Genomic DNA, 17,127 nt, shown 5'->3' with positions numbered 1-17,127 from the left:
CTTATATGCTGGCCAATACGGTATTTAAGTCAGGTTCCCCATACCTGAACCAAATGTGTGCCATTGTGGATATGCACATATCCTTGGTTACTTAAACAAGAAATTTGTTTTTAGACAATACATTACAATGCTTCCAAAGTTTCTCCAGGTATGGTGGGATAGGGAAAGGGGATATTTTTCATGGGCATCTATTGTCACGCTAAAAAATGCAGATATCTGTTGCAGTTGTGGTAGCTACGCTGCGGAGGGCTAGTTACAGCTTTTGCCATGTATCTCCTTGAAATGTTACAGAAAGCTGTAAAATCATGATGGGTGAAAGAGAGGGGCAGAGTGTGGCAATGATAGCTCTACAATACCATATCCAGCTCTTTAAAAAGCCATTGGTTGTGCACAGCCCACAGCCTTTACAATGGACTATGAGAATTTGGGTGTGGAGCTAGGTACACCCTGCTCAGGTGTTATTAAAACCTAGATCTATAACACATAAGCAGGGATTTTAGGGATGTGTTGCTAGTTCTACCCACTGCCACCCACGTGCTTCTCCTCTCATAGGCTCCCCACATTTCCCAAGGTTCTACATTGCATGTGATAGTCAGTGAGCACAGAACACAAGAAAATCCTTGCATCATTAGGCCAAAGACTCATCTAGCCCAGTATCCTGTTCTTTCAGTGGTCAGCCAGGTGTCTGTGGCAAGCCTGCAAACAGGACATGGGTGCATCAGCACTCTTCCTGCTTGTGTTTCCCTGCAACTGGGGTTTAGAAGCATATAGGAGTTTCCCCGCTTCAGATAAGGATGAAGCTAATATGCTTGTCTCCCCACTAATGTGTTCTGTTTCCAGATATGCATGATACTTGAATAGGGCTGCTTTAATGGTAATTTCAATTTTAAAAATAATAATAATCTAAATCGTCTTATTTGGACTTGCATGATCATATGTTGAAAACTAGCTGTACTGACCTTGACAAAGAGATCTTTCAACTGCAAAGGTTCTTAAGGAAATGATGTAGCTTGTGACTGAAAAGCAAAGCGTAACACATTAACATGCTACCTCTTAATATGCTCATCCAGTCCTTTTTCAAGAAATGTAACACACATACTGAAGGCACCAGGCACCAGAAGCTTTGCTTAGAGACCTATAGTTCAGCTGTAGGGCATATGCTAGAGATGGAGGAACTGTTTTCAACCTGAAGGTCGGTGGTGCACAGGGCCAGAAGCAAAACGTGGTGGAGCAATGGTTGTAAATCTTACCTTTGTACAGTAGGTTGCATTCCAATCATGCAAAAATCAGAACTTTTTGCATACCTACAGCTTCACAGCTCTGCATGCATTACAAGCAGGAGACATTGTCAGGGTTAAAGGGCACATTATAGAGAGACAAGTGCGCTTAAGGAAGGTGTGGAGCATGGCCCTATGGGGACATGGGCCACAGGGAGTGTGTCAAGGCTGGACAAAGAGGCATGGAGGGCTACCTGAGGCTTCCCCACCCTTATACTATGCTTTCCACATGGAGGATCCCAGGTTCAATTTATGGGATATTTGGATAGGTAAGGGAAATGCCTTGAATACCAACTGCCATTTCAGTGCAAGGCGTGGATAGGGAATATGTTGCACTCCAGTTCTTGTTGGAATCCATTCCCATTGGCTGCAGCCAGCATGGTTGGGAATCAAGGATGATGCAGGTATTCATGCACTCGAGGGCTGTATTATATTTTAAAAATGGATCAAATTAAAAAAGTAACAGGCAAAGATAGATCTCTCAGATCTGGATGTCTTTTTCTTTTCAGATTTGGCTAGACTGAAATGCTTGCTACTGAAAGGTGCAAGCGAACCTTATAGGTATGAGATAAGCCATAATTGCTGTCTGTGCTTCTATGACATATCCATTGTAGAGCCCTTAATGAATTACATCTACATTGGATTTGTATGTGATATGATGTGCTGTTTGGCAGCGTTGCAAACAAGTTTACAAAAGTTACTGGCTTGCATGCCCATGCCTGCCTGTCTTAGTTTAGGCACATTGACAGCCAGAAATAAAAGGATAGAGACTTTTCTAATGTACTAAAGCTTCTGCAGGCGTGAGAGCACATGAGGAGAAAACAAAATGAAAATCTGTTTTTTATTTCTTCCCCATTTTCTTTTGAAATGATAAACAAAGCTCACTTAACCCCACTGTACATAGTTGCAACAAATACACATATATGTACCACTCCCCCGATACGCTGCAAAGATATGAAAAAGAATCTCATAGGTTATATAGAAAGTTTCTAGGTTTACATTACAGTGGCCATTTTTTAAGTCCTCTAGGATGGAAGTGAGAAGAGCTCATAAAAATTAATGGAAAAATTCAGGATTTTAGTATAGGTATGATTTGGCAACTGGATGCCCACCCCCTGCTACCCCCCCCCAAAAAAGCTGAAAACTAATAGTAAAGAGAGGCATCAATTCCCACTCTTTCCCACACAAGTCTTACTTCTGCCCTGGGAGACAATGAAAAAAAGGCAATTGAAAATGGAAAGTGGTCTTGCTTTAGTCTAGCCATTACAGCTATGTAATCTACATGCCATTTAACAGCTTCTCCCTTATTCTGGCGGCAGCCATCTTTGCTTAGGGAAAAGGCTCCACCCTAAAGACTCGAATCAGGGACTTACTGTGTCTTTCAAGATGATTGACCCTTAACTGATGGATTTAAAGTAGTAATTTAAAAAGTAATATACTCATAAAGGCACAATGCATTTTGACAAAAGAAGGAAGGACCCCTGCAATTTTCTTAAATTTAGAATTCCTTTGAAGAGACAAGGAAAAAACAGATATTATGAGGGAGCACAATTATTAAGAAGGGAAACTTGTATATTTCAACCATCTTTGTAATGGATCCGTCTGAAATCTGGTCATATGGTACTCAGTGTGTAGATACTCCATGCCAAATTTCAGGCAACTTGGACAAATATTCTGTAATTTATTAATGTTTAGAACATTCCAGTTTTCTCATGATAGAGATAGTTCAACCTGTTTAATTTAACTGTGCACGCAGTCTTCTTGTGCCTTTTGTATTTTTAGGCAGGTTCGGATTATTTATTAGATGCATCCAGAGAGAGAGATTCGGCCACCTTCTGGAGACTGGTAGCAAATGGAGTGCGATCTACTTCCTCAGAAGTGGAGTTTACTATACCTGCAGGGACTTGGGAGGCATTTTTCCAATCTTTATATTCAGCTCTGCCTTTGACACAGCCACTAATACAGTGTGCGGCAGGTGATGAGTGGCCTCCGGTGTCGGTTGCGGAGATTAGGAGGCTTATTCAGGCACTCAAACATAGAAAAGCCCCGGGAGCAGATAATATTTCTCCTGAGCTTCTCAAAGCCAATATTGACTGGTGGGCCCCAGTCCTTGCCACCCTTTTCACCAGCATAGATCAAACAGCAATAATACCAGAGGACTGGGGATTGGCAATCATCGTTCCCATATTCAAGAAAGGCTGTAAACTTGATCCAGCCAATTACAGACCAATCAGTCTCTTAAGCATCATTAGCAAACTTTATGCAACTCACTTACGTGAAAAGTTTGCGGACTGGCTGGAACAGGAGCACATCCTAAAGGAAGCCCAGGCTGGTTTCAGGGCACATAGATCAACTCTAGACCAAGGACTGGTATTGCAACATCTAGTGGAGAAATACACCTCAAAGAAAGGAGGCTCTCTCTATGTAGCCTTCATAGATTTCAAATCAGCTTTCGATTCGATACCCCGGCATAGACTTTGGGAAAAATTAAATGCCACAAACATCGATAGACGTCTTTTGCTTCTTATCCGTAGACTACATGAAAATACTCGGATCCGTGTTAGATGTGATCGTTATGGGAACCTATCAAAGGAAATCCAAAGTTTCCATGGAGTCAAGCAAGGCTGTGTTCTTGCCCCCATTCTATTCAACTTTTATATAAACTCCTTAGTCGGAAAGATGGAGGAAGCAAGTACTCATTCCCCAAACCTAAACAATATACCAATACCAGTCCTTTTGTACGCAGATGATGCGGCACTTATTTCCTTCTCTTGTGTGGGTCTAAGAAAACTTCTACGAGCTCTTACAGAGTATTGCGAAGCTGAACACCTAATAATAAATTATACTAAATCAAAAATTATGGTGTTCCCCAAGAGAAAACTCCGACATAAATGGAAAATTAATAACCAACCTATTGAGCAAGTAACATCTTTTAGATATCTTGGAATAATTTTTGATGAGAAGGGATCTTGGTGCCATCAGATTAAGAATTCCATTGTCAATGCGCAAAGATCTTTTAGAGCTATCATAAGATTCTTTTACAGAAAAGGAGGTCAATATGTTCCTGCCGCCTCCCAGGTCTTTGTTGCAAAAATACTTCCACAACTGATGTATGGCACCCAGATATTTAATTGTCAAAAACTCAAGTCCCTGGAATCTGTACAAACTAAATTTTACCGCTCCCTACTAGGGTTACCTACCTGTGTCTCCAACACTGCCATTAGGCTGGAGGTAGGTCAACTCCCTATTAATGCCAGGATATGGATCCTGAAGATTCACTTCTGGCTAAAACTCATATTTTTCCCAGTGGGAGTGGCTCCATTGACTTTATTAGACCCGTTCCAGTCTAAATGGAGATTGTCGCTTTATGAAAAATTGAAGGGCCTGGGGCTTTCCCCACAAGAACTTATAGCCGCAGGTTTTGAAAAGGCTAAAATGATGGTGAGCCAGCGAATAGGAGATGTAGAGCTTCAGGACCATATGAGCAAGATAGATAAATATCCAGCTATCCAAGATTATGAAAAAGGGTTTAATTTAACCCCATATTTGCTGGATCTACAAATCGCAAAATATAGGCGGGCGTTTACCCTTACCAGATTTGATGTACTGCCATCTGCCTTACTAAAGGGCAGATACGAGGGCACACCCTATGCCGAACGAGTTTGCCCATGTGGTCTGAAGGAGGTGGAAACGGCCTCACATGTGTTGTTACACTGCGACCTTTACGGGGATATCAGGTCACTGTTTATCTCTCCTATCGTCCAGAAATTTCCAGGTCGATCTGAATCCCAGCGGCTGAAAATCCTACTAGGAGATAAAAACCCAGAAGTAACACTGAAAGTGGCCAAGTTTTCTGCGGCCGCGATCAAGCGGAGGGCATTAGTTGTAAAAAAGTAAAAGATCTGACTCTTGGACAAGCCCCCCCCCCCTTTTTTTTTTTTTTTAAGTCTACACATATATGGTAGTGCATATATGAGTATATATGTGCGTGTGTGTGGGTGTGTGTGCATATGTGCATTGTTTTTATGTATAATTTTACAACTTTTAATTGACACCATCATTCCCTCGTAAACTACTGTTGTCTTTATGTTGGTTCTTTTTCTTCTGGTCTATGACCGTAATAAACTTATTCATTCATTCATTTATTAGATTAGATGGGAGAAGATAGCCCTCTAAGTAGAATAATAGAATCATAGAATTTTTGAGTTGGAAGGGACCACAAGGGTCATCTAGTCCAACCCCCTGCAGTCTTCTGCCCAGCATGGGGCTCAAATCAATGACCCTAAGATGTCTCATGCTGTACCGACTGAGCTATCCCAGGGATAATGTACTACAGTTCTGTGTGTCCATGAGCAATGGGAAAGGGAAGGATGACAGGACATGTGTAAGATTGCTGGCTGCTTTTTAAATTATCAATATGACTCCCAGATTAAAGAAAGGGTTCTTCATTCCTGATGCTGAGTCTTAACAGTGTTGTTATATAGCCACAAATGCTATAATACTCTCTCTGTTCTGACATTTCATCACATATCAGGTTAGATTATCTTCCCTAAGCCTGTACTTCACAGGTTACTTGGGTATGAAAGCTAGATGCTGTACACACCAAATTAAGCCATTTCAAACTCTTGATTAAAAAATCCCTAAATTGTAGGCATCTTCTTTGGCGAGTAAAATGGGAGTGCCAGGAGATTGCACAAAGAAATGGTTAAGTTCTAAGCATTTGGTATCTACCAAATATCAAAGGATGTCATCTTTAACTTGACCAGGCGAATACTGTGTGCATGTAACATGATTTTCAACTTTTGTTTCATTTTGAACTTGGGACTAATTTGTCATCCTGTGGATTCATCTTAGATCTGCGGTGTGACTCCATAGTGCCACTATTTTTGGACAGTACTTTTCATCAGAATCCCCCTTCTACAGAACAGTCAGAAACTTCAGTGAGCTAAATGAAGTTAGAAACACATAGGCATGGGCGGTTAAAAAATGTTTGGAAATTCTACGCACCAACATAACTACATAGCATAACATTCGTCTGTTGGGGCAGTAAAAAGAGAAAGACAATGTTAAGGTTGTTAAAGAGTTCTGCTGGGTCTCACGGCTAGGCCAGTCAGAGGCTTCTAGGAATGCTGCAAGGAGGACATGAAGGCAATTCCTGTTTCCCTCCCCTGTTGTATGTATGCCCTCTTGCAACTTGGTATATTGTTTCTAAACCTGGAAGTCCAGTTACGCTACAGGCAGTAGCTTGGTAATGGGCTGGTCCTCCATGAATCCGTCTAAGCCAGAGGCCGTGACCACATCTTGAGAGCGAATTCCAAAGGTTTATACTGTAAACGTTCCATGAATAAGTACTTGTTTCTCTGTGTCCAGAACCTACTGCCCATCAATCTCATTGACTTCCCATGTGTTCGTATTAGGAAAGATGGAGAAAGATTTATCTCTCTCCATTTTCTCTATATCATTAATTATTTGATACATTTCTTGAGTGTTCCTCCTTGCCCTTGCTTGTCTTTCTTCCCTAAACTAAAAAGCCCCCAATGCTTTAGTGTTTCTTCTTAGCAAAGCCATTTTTCAGCTCTACACTGTCCATTTTGGGAAATGGGGTGACTACAGCGGTACATGGTTTTCCCAATCTGACTGCACCATAGATTTATATTGGGGCATTATGATACTAAGTGTTGTATTTTCAGACTTTTTCCTAATGATGCCTAGATACTTTGCCTCTTTTACTTCCCCACAGCTGGTGCTATCATTGCACTATCCATCTGAACCCAAATATCTCTTTCCCAGTTCAGATCCCATCAGTTAGTGTACCGTATTTTTCGCACCATAGGGCGCACTGGACCATAGGGCGCACCCAGTTTTTTTGGGGGGAAATAAAGGGGAAAAATTATTTCCCCCCCAGGCGCGGGGTTGGGGCGGGGGAAGCTCGAGCTTCCCCCGACCCCAGCCCCCAAACAGGCAGCTCTCTGCAAGCCGTGGGAGCGCTCCCACTGCTTGCGGAGAGGTCCGCGAAGCCTGGGCGCGCTGATCTCAGCGCGTGCAGGCTTCGGCATGCTGGCAACTCTCCGCAAGCAGCGGGACCGCTCCCGCTGTTTGCGGAGAGGTCCGCGAAGCCTGGGCGCGCTGATCTCAGCGCGCGCAGGCTTCGGCATGCTGGCAACTCTCCGCAAGCAGCGGGACCGCTCCCGCTGTTTGCGGAGAGGTCCGTGAAGCCTGGGCGCGCTGATCTCAGCGCGCGCAGGCTTCGGCATGCTGGCAACTCTCCGCAAGCAGCGGGACCGCTCCCGCTGTTTGCGGAGAGGTCCGCGAAGCCTGGGCGCGCTGATCTCAGCGCGCGCAGGCTTCGGCATGCTGGCAACTCTCCGCAAGCAGCAGGACCGCTCCCGCTGTTTGCGGAGAGGTCCGCGAAGCCTGGGCGCGCTGATCTCAGCGCGCGCAGGCTTCGGCATGCTGGCAACTCTCCGCAAGCAGCGTGACCGCTCCCGCTGTTTGCGGAGAGGTCCGAGAAGCCTGGGCGCGCTGATCTCAGCGCGCGCAGGCTTCGGCATGCTGGCAACTCTCCGCAAGCAGCGGGACCGCTCCCGCTGCTTGCGGAGAGGTCCGCGAAGCCTGGGCGCGCTGATCTCAGCGCGCGCAGGCTTCGGCATGCTGGCAACTCTCCGCAAGCAGCGGGACCGCTCCCGCTGTTTGCAGAGAGGTCCGAGAAGCCTGGGCGCGCTGATCTCAGCGCGCGCAGGCTTCGGCATGCTGGCAACTCTCCGCAAGCAGCGGGACCGCTCCCGCTGTTTGCGGAGAGGTCCGTGAAGCCTGGGCGCGCTGAGTTCAGCGCGCGCAGGCTTCCGCATGCAGGCAAGTCTCCGCAAGCAGCGGGAGTCCAGCGCTGGGCTCCCGCTGCTTGCAGAGAGGTGTGCGAAGCCTGGAGAGCGTGAGGGGTCGGTGCGCACCGACCCCTCTCACTCTCCAGGCTTCAGCGAAAGCCTGCATTCGCACCATAGGACGCACACACATTTCCCCTTCATTTTTGGAGGGGGAAAAATGCGTCCTATGGTGCGAAAAATACGGTAAATTTAAAAATGTGATTGTTTGCCCCACTGTGTATCAACTTGCAGTTTAAGTTGATACAGTTGGATTCTTGCAAACCTGACTCAAAAGTAAAATAGGGAAAGGCAGACTGAGTACATTAGCTCACTTTAGAGTGATTGGGCTACTGGAAATGACTATGGGGTCAAAGAGTGTATTTGTATAACACTTACAATGTGCTCTGGACAAAATCACATGTGTGGTTTAGCCCTTCATAAGCGGGTGGCACTGTGTCTTTTTTAAGGTTGCAAGTCATGAAAATGAAAATCGGGATATTGGTTTCCTTAACACAGTTGTTGAATCTTTCCCAGTTTTTAACCCTGCGTTTTTTCATATTAGGGTATTGGACGGTGCATTAGAATTCTATAGGTAGTAATAATTGACCTAATGGAGATTAGACTGTTGAGACTTTGCCAGAGCTTCCATTAAATTGAAAGTGTCTGCTGTTCTGATGAGTAAGGTGGTTTGTTTGCGTAATATGTTGATGGCTAGTTTTCTCTGATGCTTTCAAAAATCCCAGCCTTTCCTTTCCTCCTTTCCTATTTTATTTTGTATCTCTTCCCTCACGTACAATGTTCTGTTCTGATTTTTATTTTGACAAACTCCTCTTGGCTTCCACTTGCGAAAGACATTTGATTCTGACTGGTTCCTCAAGTTCAGTTTGTAGGCACCTCATGTTCCAAATAATAAAGAATTTTTAGTTGCTGAGCTGCTGAGACTGATCTTGTTAGGGCACAGAGCCTGTAGCATATTAGTTTATCTGATGTAGATAGTATCCTACCCAGTGTACTTTAACCTTTGCACCAGTTTCTCATTCTCAGCTGGGAGCTTCAAAATGAGCTTGAACCTATTACCATGACCTGTTTATTTTTTCCATGGTGTTTCTTAAGATGATTGCTTTAACAATCTGACCAAGTGGGCTCTGGCAAACGAAAGCTTATGCCACAATCTGTGTAAGTCTTTAAGGTTTCTTATTCCTTGTTCTTTCTGCTTTAAGACCCTTACCTGGTGATTCTGTGCTGAGCCAGGCATGTTTGCTTTTCCTCTGCTGCCTTTCTTCTGGCCAGCTCTTCAGCTTATTCATTCATGTTGTCCTATGTCTCTGAAAACAGCTCATAATTGGGTAGTGGGCTGGATTGTGACATCAGTAAGTAAGCTGCTAATCACTGGGATACCCCCACCCACCTTTTTCTTATGTTTCCATCTTGTGGATTTATTGGTTGCAGTGCTTCTGTAATGATTTATGGGTGCCCTACTTAAGATCGTACTTCCTGAAAATCAACTTTCCATTTAGTTGCTTTAAAGTGACACAGCTAGAACCAATATTGGTATTTTAAAATTAGAGGCTAACTTTTCTCAAATAGCTTTGATCTGAATCTTAGCTTCATAAGAAGAAGACAGCTGTCATTTCAGGGAGGCTTCCTCCAGTTCTTTAATGTATGGAGTCCAAGTTGTTCATATGAGCTTTTCCAACCCCTTCCCATGCTACAGTGTGTGCTTTTACATTACCTAACATTCCTTCTCTCTCTCTCTCTCTCTCTCTTTCTTTCTCTCTCTCTCTCTCTCTCTCTCTCTCTCTCTCTCTCTGCATTTAACTCCCCTGTTCTATTTTTATGTCTGTGTTCCTTCAGACTTGCCCTTCCAAAGCAGTGACCTCTCCTCCTTTCATGTCTCTGAGTGTTTACATCTTTCTACCATTCCAAGTCTCCACAGAAACACTATTTCTTACTGCATTGTACTAAATTCATGAGAACCTTTTTGGGTTAGTGGGGTATAAACTTTAATAAATTGACTTGTGTGTTCAACAATGTGAATATATATATATTCTGACAAGGCTGCAGCCTGCTTTTAAGTAGCAAAACAAGGGGAATTGTCTGTGAAGCATGATGTGAATGTACACTGCCATGTAAATAATGAGTAATGCACACCTGCAGATGAGGACCCCCTGAGATTTGTAATGCTCTGACAGAGTTGCTGGGATGACCTTCGGGGCTTGAAAATCTGAACTGATAGACAAGATCTGTCACACAGGCATCTGATCAGACAGCCATGAGTTAGCCAAAAAGATTGCACAGTGTTGTTTGTTTGTCTTTTGGACTTGCCTGCACTAGGGAAACAGCATTGTTACTGACCTGCTTACTTGGTGGCTTCAGACACCTGTTCTAGAGATGAGAAATCCTTGGTGCTGTCTCCTCCAGTATGGACTCAGCAACAAGTACTGTACGTGGCCGACCCACTTCCCAAAGGCAAGAGTCTCAGGCTGACTAGTGAACATCAGTTGCACTTAGAGCCAGACCCTTTCCATTTTTACTTTAAAATAAATGTGTTTCAGACAGCAGCCTTGGACTAAGTAGTGATAGTGAGGCACTCTCAGCCATTCAGTGTTCCGGAAATTGGCCGTTGCTCCTGGAGGAAAGTTGTAGCTGCCTTGAGTTCTTCTTGGGAAGAAAGGCAGGATATAAATATAAGAAATAAATAGAAGATCCAAACTACCTATGGTGCTGAACTACAATTCTCTTAGAAATTATACTTGGTAATGGTAACTATAAATGCTGCACATTGTCTTTGTGGGTTATCCTGAGCATTGTTCAATTTGTTCTCATCACTCTGAAAAAAATGAGTCTTACCAGCTTGTGGTCTCGTACAACACACTTTCTTTAGTTCTTTTTCAACTTTCAACCAAATAAAAATAACAAAAATGTGCATATTTATTTGAGCAAGTGGCTTAGGACCCTGCAAAAAGCCCCAGCACACTTGAAGGGCGCCCTAAACAACCTAATTCTCCAAGTAATGAGGACACCTTATTAATTAATTAATTAATTAATTAATTAATTAATTAAATGTATGTACCACCTTTATCTTCCAAGATGCTCAAGATGGTGTACATAGTTCTCCTCCTCATTTCAGCCTCACAATAACCCTGTGACGTAGGTTATGGTAAGTGATGGAGACTGGCCCAAGGTCACACAGCGAGCTTCATGGCTGAGTGGGGATTTGAACCCTGGAGCCCCAAGTCTTAGTCCAATACTCTTACACCACACTGACTCTCTTGGAGCCCCTGATGAGCTGCTGCACCACACATAAAATGGACCCAGGCTCTTTCCCCTTCATGCCGAACTCCCATGAACTAAGATGAAGGCAAGCCCTGTGGTAGGTAATGAATTGACAAAGGAGTGATTGCAAGGTAGCTTCAGAAGGACGAGCCTACTCAAGAGGAGGAGGCATCAGGTGTATCATGCAGTCAGCTGCTGATCAGGAAGGAGTTTATCTGTACTAGCATCTCAATCTCTGACTAACCTTTGCTGGTACAACAGCTCCCAAAGATCTCTCTTTCTCTATGTACTTTGCCTTGGCTCCTCTTGGTCAACAACTCCAGCTCATGTGCCTGACCTTGACTGGACTCACCTCTGTTCTGGGAGTTGCCTTTGTGCTAGTGCCCTGTACCATAGTTCCAACTGTGGGATGCAATCAAATTGGTTGGGCCTATTTATAAGATGTGGAAAATTCCATTCCTTCTCTTCCATGTCTTAAATGCTTGGGATTTCAACAGAATAGTTTCATGGGGGATGGGTGTGTTTCTCTTTAACCATCCCATATGCCTGGAGAACATTGTTTAATAACATGCAAAGTCCTAGTCTCCAAGAGAAGGTGACAGCATCCTGTTTCTTGAAGAAGAACTTTTAGGAACTGAGGGGCTAAGAGCTGACCTGGAGTATCATCCTTAGAATTCGTTCTTGTTATTATGAATGGCAGTTTAGCTTTATCACTAGCTGACATTCTTTTCAGTCTTTCTGCAGGAACTACATTTGAATAATCTCTTCTGAATGTGAAATGTGTTTCCTTAGTACAACTTCAGATTTCAGCTTTTGAAAAATATACGATACAATTGAAAGTAGAAAAATGGGCTGCTTCACACATTAGCAGTGAACTACTTAAAACTAAGTTCCACTGAGTTGCTCCCAAGTAAACATGCATATGACAGCAGCCTAAATGTTCTGTGTACACACACAAAAATGTGGTGTGTGCACTAGAAAGGTGAAACTACCTGTTCTTTTCCACTGCCTGTACACAGGGTGATAAATGTTCATCTGCCACACATAATATGTGCTGCAGCCTTTGGAGTTGCATAGTCTGAGAGGTTTCAATCTGATATCAGTACATATTGTGTGTGATATGTTTCAGGAGTGAATGCTGTAACTGAGTTCTAGTTCAGATCAAGTCCTGAAACTGCTGCTTCATTGAGCCATTTTGAAGTGGCCTTTGGTTATCTCAACACTTCACGCTGCTCAGTTCAGAATTTAAAACATCCCTTAGATAGCAAGTCAACGAGGGTTGTTGACTGTTGTGCTAAAGTAAGTGGAAGCATACAAGACTCTTAACTTGGTCATGAGGATGTAGACGCATGCTTCTCATCTACAGACACTAACTAACCCATTCTGGGCAGGGCAGGAGGAGTTGGATATGTAAAAGGGGCTAGAAACAGACCTTCAGCACTAAGGCTTACAACCTCTGCTTAAAAACATGTTTCACTTTCTAGCTGAGAGGAAATGAGCCTTTGTTTATGGGCTTGTTCCGCTTTTCTATGCTTTTTCTTCAAAGACCCTTCAAAGGTAGGTTTCAGGGACTGATAGGAGAGCTACTTTCTAAGGGGTGCACGTTGGCCAGACATGTGAGCGATTTGTTTCAGAACTGCAAATTGATTGTGAACTGTTTGCTTGTTCTAGGCTTCTCAGCACTGAGTAGGGAGTGTAGCTCCTCATTTTAAGCACTTTAATTTCAGAGAGAGAGCTAGTTCACGTGATTTGATTTTGATGCAGGCTAGGCAGCAGGGTTTAGCAACTGGAACTGCCACAAATAAGTAGTTTTGTGTTGCAAAATCATGGTGTTGTGGGCTCTGTTCCCTATCCTCACAGTGCTCTGCAGAGGATCTAATACTGCATTTCCTGCCTGTGATATAAATAAGTTTTACTGTTTTAGAACAGAGCTGTTTTGTAAGGTTCATTGCAATAGATCAATGGGTTTTAAAATGTGAGATATGGACAGTTGCCAAGGGAAGCACGAAAGTTCCCCTGATCTCTTCTTCTGGCACCCTTGACTGTTCCTCTCTCAGGACCAGTGGCAGAGTTATCTCACTCCCTCATCACTCCCAGTTAGGTGCAAGTCCTCCCCACTCTTCACACTAAGCTTGGGGCATCAGCACAGCAAAGCAACTTGTTTTTTCCCCATTATAAGTTTGGTTTTCTACAGATAGATAAGCATCACCTGGGCCAGTGGGCTGTGCTCCTTTTCTTTTCTGGAGCTTCAGTCCACTTTTCTTGGACCTGAAGTAAACAACCTATCTTGTTTTTGCCTGTTATAGTTGGGGATGCTTAAAGGACAGTTTGCCAGTCTTGAGATTTTTCTTACGGCAGTTTTTGAAAATCTGTTTTAGACTGGCCAAATCTTATTTGCTTGTGGTTACTTCCTGTTTTGTACTCCTCTCCTCTCCTGCAGGGGCAAGTTAACAGGAAAAGGGGTAGGATGAGTATTTTGGTGAGTGCAGGAAGTACCCTCTTGTCCCTACCTGGCCTCAGGAAAAAACAATAGGTTGGGGGGGGCATTACACATTTGCTGAGATTTTGTGTTTACAGGGTAAACAGAAGCAGAACCTAAGCAGAGAGTCCTGTGTTTCCCAACACTTCAGGGAGGCAGCAGTGCATTAACTCTTTTAAGTGGTGCTTAAGCTAAATGTTTCTCCTGTAGATGCTGGATAAAAATGACTCTTTTCTTCAGATAGTGGGTATTTAACTAAGAAGTGCTCTTGAACAGTAGCACAGAATGATAGCAGTTTCATTTGTATTGTGAATGTCAAGCAGGATAGCGCTACTTCTTCCTTGCATTTAAAATCAAAGTTTGGGACACATTAACATTCCTGGAGGTGACTTTCATAGCCAGTGCATTTTCTTCTGATACATACTGTTGTTTGCTTACCTTGCTGGTACATAATTACGGTAAATTAATATAGTATTAGCAAAAGTAATGCTTTTGCTGAACCAGAGGAAGCTGGAACATAATGGGTAACGTTCAACTAACTTTTCCTGTCAAGGATTTCTTCTTGCACATTGGGACCTTCTCCCTCTTCCCCCTCCCACACTGTATGCCTTGTACCTTCCTCAAATTTTTCAGGAGTGTTCAGGGAACCCCTGGAACAAATCTAGGGGGTGCATGGAAGAAGGTTCCATTGTGCAATTAGAAATCGTTGCACTGATGTAAGGATTCAATGTAGTGCCATGTTGGGTAGAATCTCTTGTGTTCCATGTCATTTGGGTTGATTGAAGACAGACAGACAGAGATGCTGTTACAAGTTCAGCTCATTCACTGTGATCAGCAACCAATCACTCAGCAAAGAATATGTGGGGGTTTTTTGTGTTTTTGTTGTTGTTGTTGTTGGGGGTTTTTTTTGTTAGACATTGATGGCTAGAAATATTTCCTCTAGCCTTTTGGAAAGAGACTTTCTTCAGCAAGTGGGAAGGGCAAAGAAAGAATCTGGTGAAAAACACCAGAGACAACAATGGAATGAAGCTTTTTGTCGTATACAAGATGGACAAGAGTAATGGACAAGAGTAGTGTGTATTTTTATCACACACACACACATATTGCCAACTCATTAAAAACCACAGCGATGTACAACAGAATCATGAAAACATTGTAAAATTATAAAGATAACAAAATATGGAAGAAATGACCAACACTCGGTCAAAATTATTCTCTAAAAGTTTTTGACGAAAGTGTTTCCAAAACTGGTGGCTGTCTGATTTCAATAAAAGCATTGTTCCAAATTACTAGTCTCACTACTTCAGAAGGAAAAACCAGGCTGCAGAATTCTATATTAGCTGCAGTTTCCAAATCAGCCTCATGGGTAGCCCATGCATTCCAATAGTCCAATTCAGCAGTTCCCAAAGCTTGAACTGGGATACCAAGAGACTTTTTTTTGTATTTTCCCTAATGCTTGCACCACTATGGCTGATCTATGTCCATATGTAAAATGGTCAATTTAATTGACTAAATCATCAAAACTAACATGATTAAATCTTAATATCCTGTTCCAGAATTATTATGTAGTAAAAGAGAAAAGATGGTCAAAGGAATATCTATCTTCCTCCACATTGCAACAAGCATTTTATAGGAGCCATATTTTAATACCATAGCCACCTGATTTATGATATACATGCCTGATTACTCTGCTGAGGCAGCCACTGATTCACACACTCATTCATCTTTACTGTATTTTCTGTCTGTAATTCATCAATCTTTTCATCATGGATTTTACTTAATTCGTTTGTTGCCGTAATTTCTGTTAAAAGAGTCAAGCCTCTGAACTACAACTTGCGGCAATTCACATGCACCTTTACAAATTGTGGGAAGGTAGTTCTGTGTTGATGTAATTTGAGAAAAAGTACTAGACGCCACGTTCTGTGCCATCCAACACTTTAATAATATTGGCAGTTTGCGCCACTATGAGATGTGTTGCTCTGTCTCCCCCTTGAAATGAGTAACGTTTGGGTGCGTTTCTGATTCTTTTATGCTATTTCAATTATTCACACACCCTGTGAATGCAGTTCTAAAGGAAGGCACTTTGATGTAGGATTCTAAATGAAAAATAGGTCATTATATTTAGTAAATGCTTCAGTTCAGCTTGCATCTAGGACAGGTTCTGTGTTTTGCACATGAAATAGGCACCCAGCAGTGCTGACTTGCTTAGTAAGGCTGTGCCTAGTAGAATATCGCTGTGCCCTTAGCTGTATAGGATATGCTGATTTTGGATTTTTATAGGCCTTTTAGAGTTTCTATAGGTTTTTAAATATTTATTCCTAGTGTTTAGGCATGCAGGGCTGCTTTTCTCCCAAGTGACCACGGAGAAGCATTGCTTTACCTTGACAACTTCCCAGTGCAGCATGGAATTCATTGAATGGTAGATTTTCCAGTTTGATCGTTTGATGTACTTTAACCAGGGCTGGAAATATCACTTCAGAGTTACATCAACCCAACTTGGTGGGCCAGTTATAGGATCTGATTGGGGTTAGGAACCCAGAAGTGGAACTCTCCTTTTTGATTGGGCAAGTCTCATAGGTAGATCAGGGATTGTTCTTCCACTCTTTGGTAGTTCTGTGCTGGCATGTCAGGGTTTCATTCTGTCCTCTTCTGTTGAGTGTCCATGTGGACCTGCTGGAAGAGATTGCCAAAAGGATGGCAGTAACATGCCAGTATACTTGCATTACACAGCAGTATGTTTCTTTAGCAGCGGATTCACTTAGGAACAGTGTCTTAGCAGCCCATGTTGGGCTGAAGAACAGACTATATATAGAATAGATGGTGGAGCTGATGCTAACTGGGAATCCAGTGTCTAAAGGGAGGAGGGATTCTGGTGTAGGTGCTGTGGCCCATTCATTAGTGGCCCAGGCACACTCTTTAAATTGGGGATAACCAATGCAGAAGGCCTTCCCTGGTTCTTCCACCATGGCGCCTATGACTGCCAGCTTGGTAACCCTCAATATTTGGGGGCGGGGGGCAGGGTTGAGCTGGGAGGGCCTTCTGCCTTGGATTTGGTTGGTCTGCAAGGATTGTGGAGGGGGGAGAAATGGTAGGAATGACTTCCTTGCTTGCCTAGTGGCCCATCCTCTTTGCTTCTTTGTTGCCTCCCTGGAACTGGCAGAATAAAAATAATAATTTCAATAATAATGATATTATTATTTACCGGTATACCCTGCGCATCTGGGTGGGTTTTCCC

General features: G+C 43.1%; 2 protein-coding genes across 5 annotated transcripts in view; one reads left to right on the top strand and one right to left on the bottom strand.

The window, feature by feature from the left end:
• Nucleotides 1-9,467, bottom strand: part of LOC128421595 (glycerol-3-phosphate dehydrogenase 1-like protein) — a 34,586-nt gene extending 25,119 nt beyond the window's left edge. For both annotated transcript variants that reach the window (XM_053404543.1, XM_053404553.1), the window contains exons 1-2: nt 9,366-9,467; nt 960-1,016 (exon numbers count right to left, since the gene is read on the bottom strand). The gene's annotated coding sequence lies outside the window, so the exon portion shown is untranslated. The remainder of the gene's footprint in view (nt 1-959; nt 1,017-9,365) is intronic.
• OSBPL11 (oxysterol binding protein like 11) overlaps nt 1-17,127 on the top strand; it is a 46,863-nt gene that overhangs the window by 4,588 nt on the left and 25,148 nt on the right. Inside the window, exon 1 of one of the 3 annotated variants that reach the window (XM_053404513.1) lies at nt 9,218-9,313. The exons of 1 other annotated variant lie outside the window; for it this stretch is intronic. In XM_053404513.1, the coding sequence (XP_053260488.1) occupies nt 9,300-9,313 (14 nt within the window). In that variant the 5' untranslated portion in view covers nt 9,218-9,299. Of the gene's footprint in view, nt 1-9,217; nt 9,314-12,945; nt 12,971-17,127 lie in introns of those variants that run through there. One more of the 3 variants, XM_053404514.1, reaches the window with a different exon arrangement.

Source organism: Podarcis raffonei, chromosome 1, assembly GCF_027172205.1.
Source record: "Podarcis raffonei isolate rPodRaf1 chromosome 1, rPodRaf1.pri, whole genome shotgun sequence".
Classification (NCBI taxonomy): Eukaryota; Metazoa; Chordata; class Lepidosauria; order Squamata; family Lacertidae; genus Podarcis; species Podarcis raffonei.
This window is presented reverse-complemented; position numbering and strand designations above follow the sequence as displayed.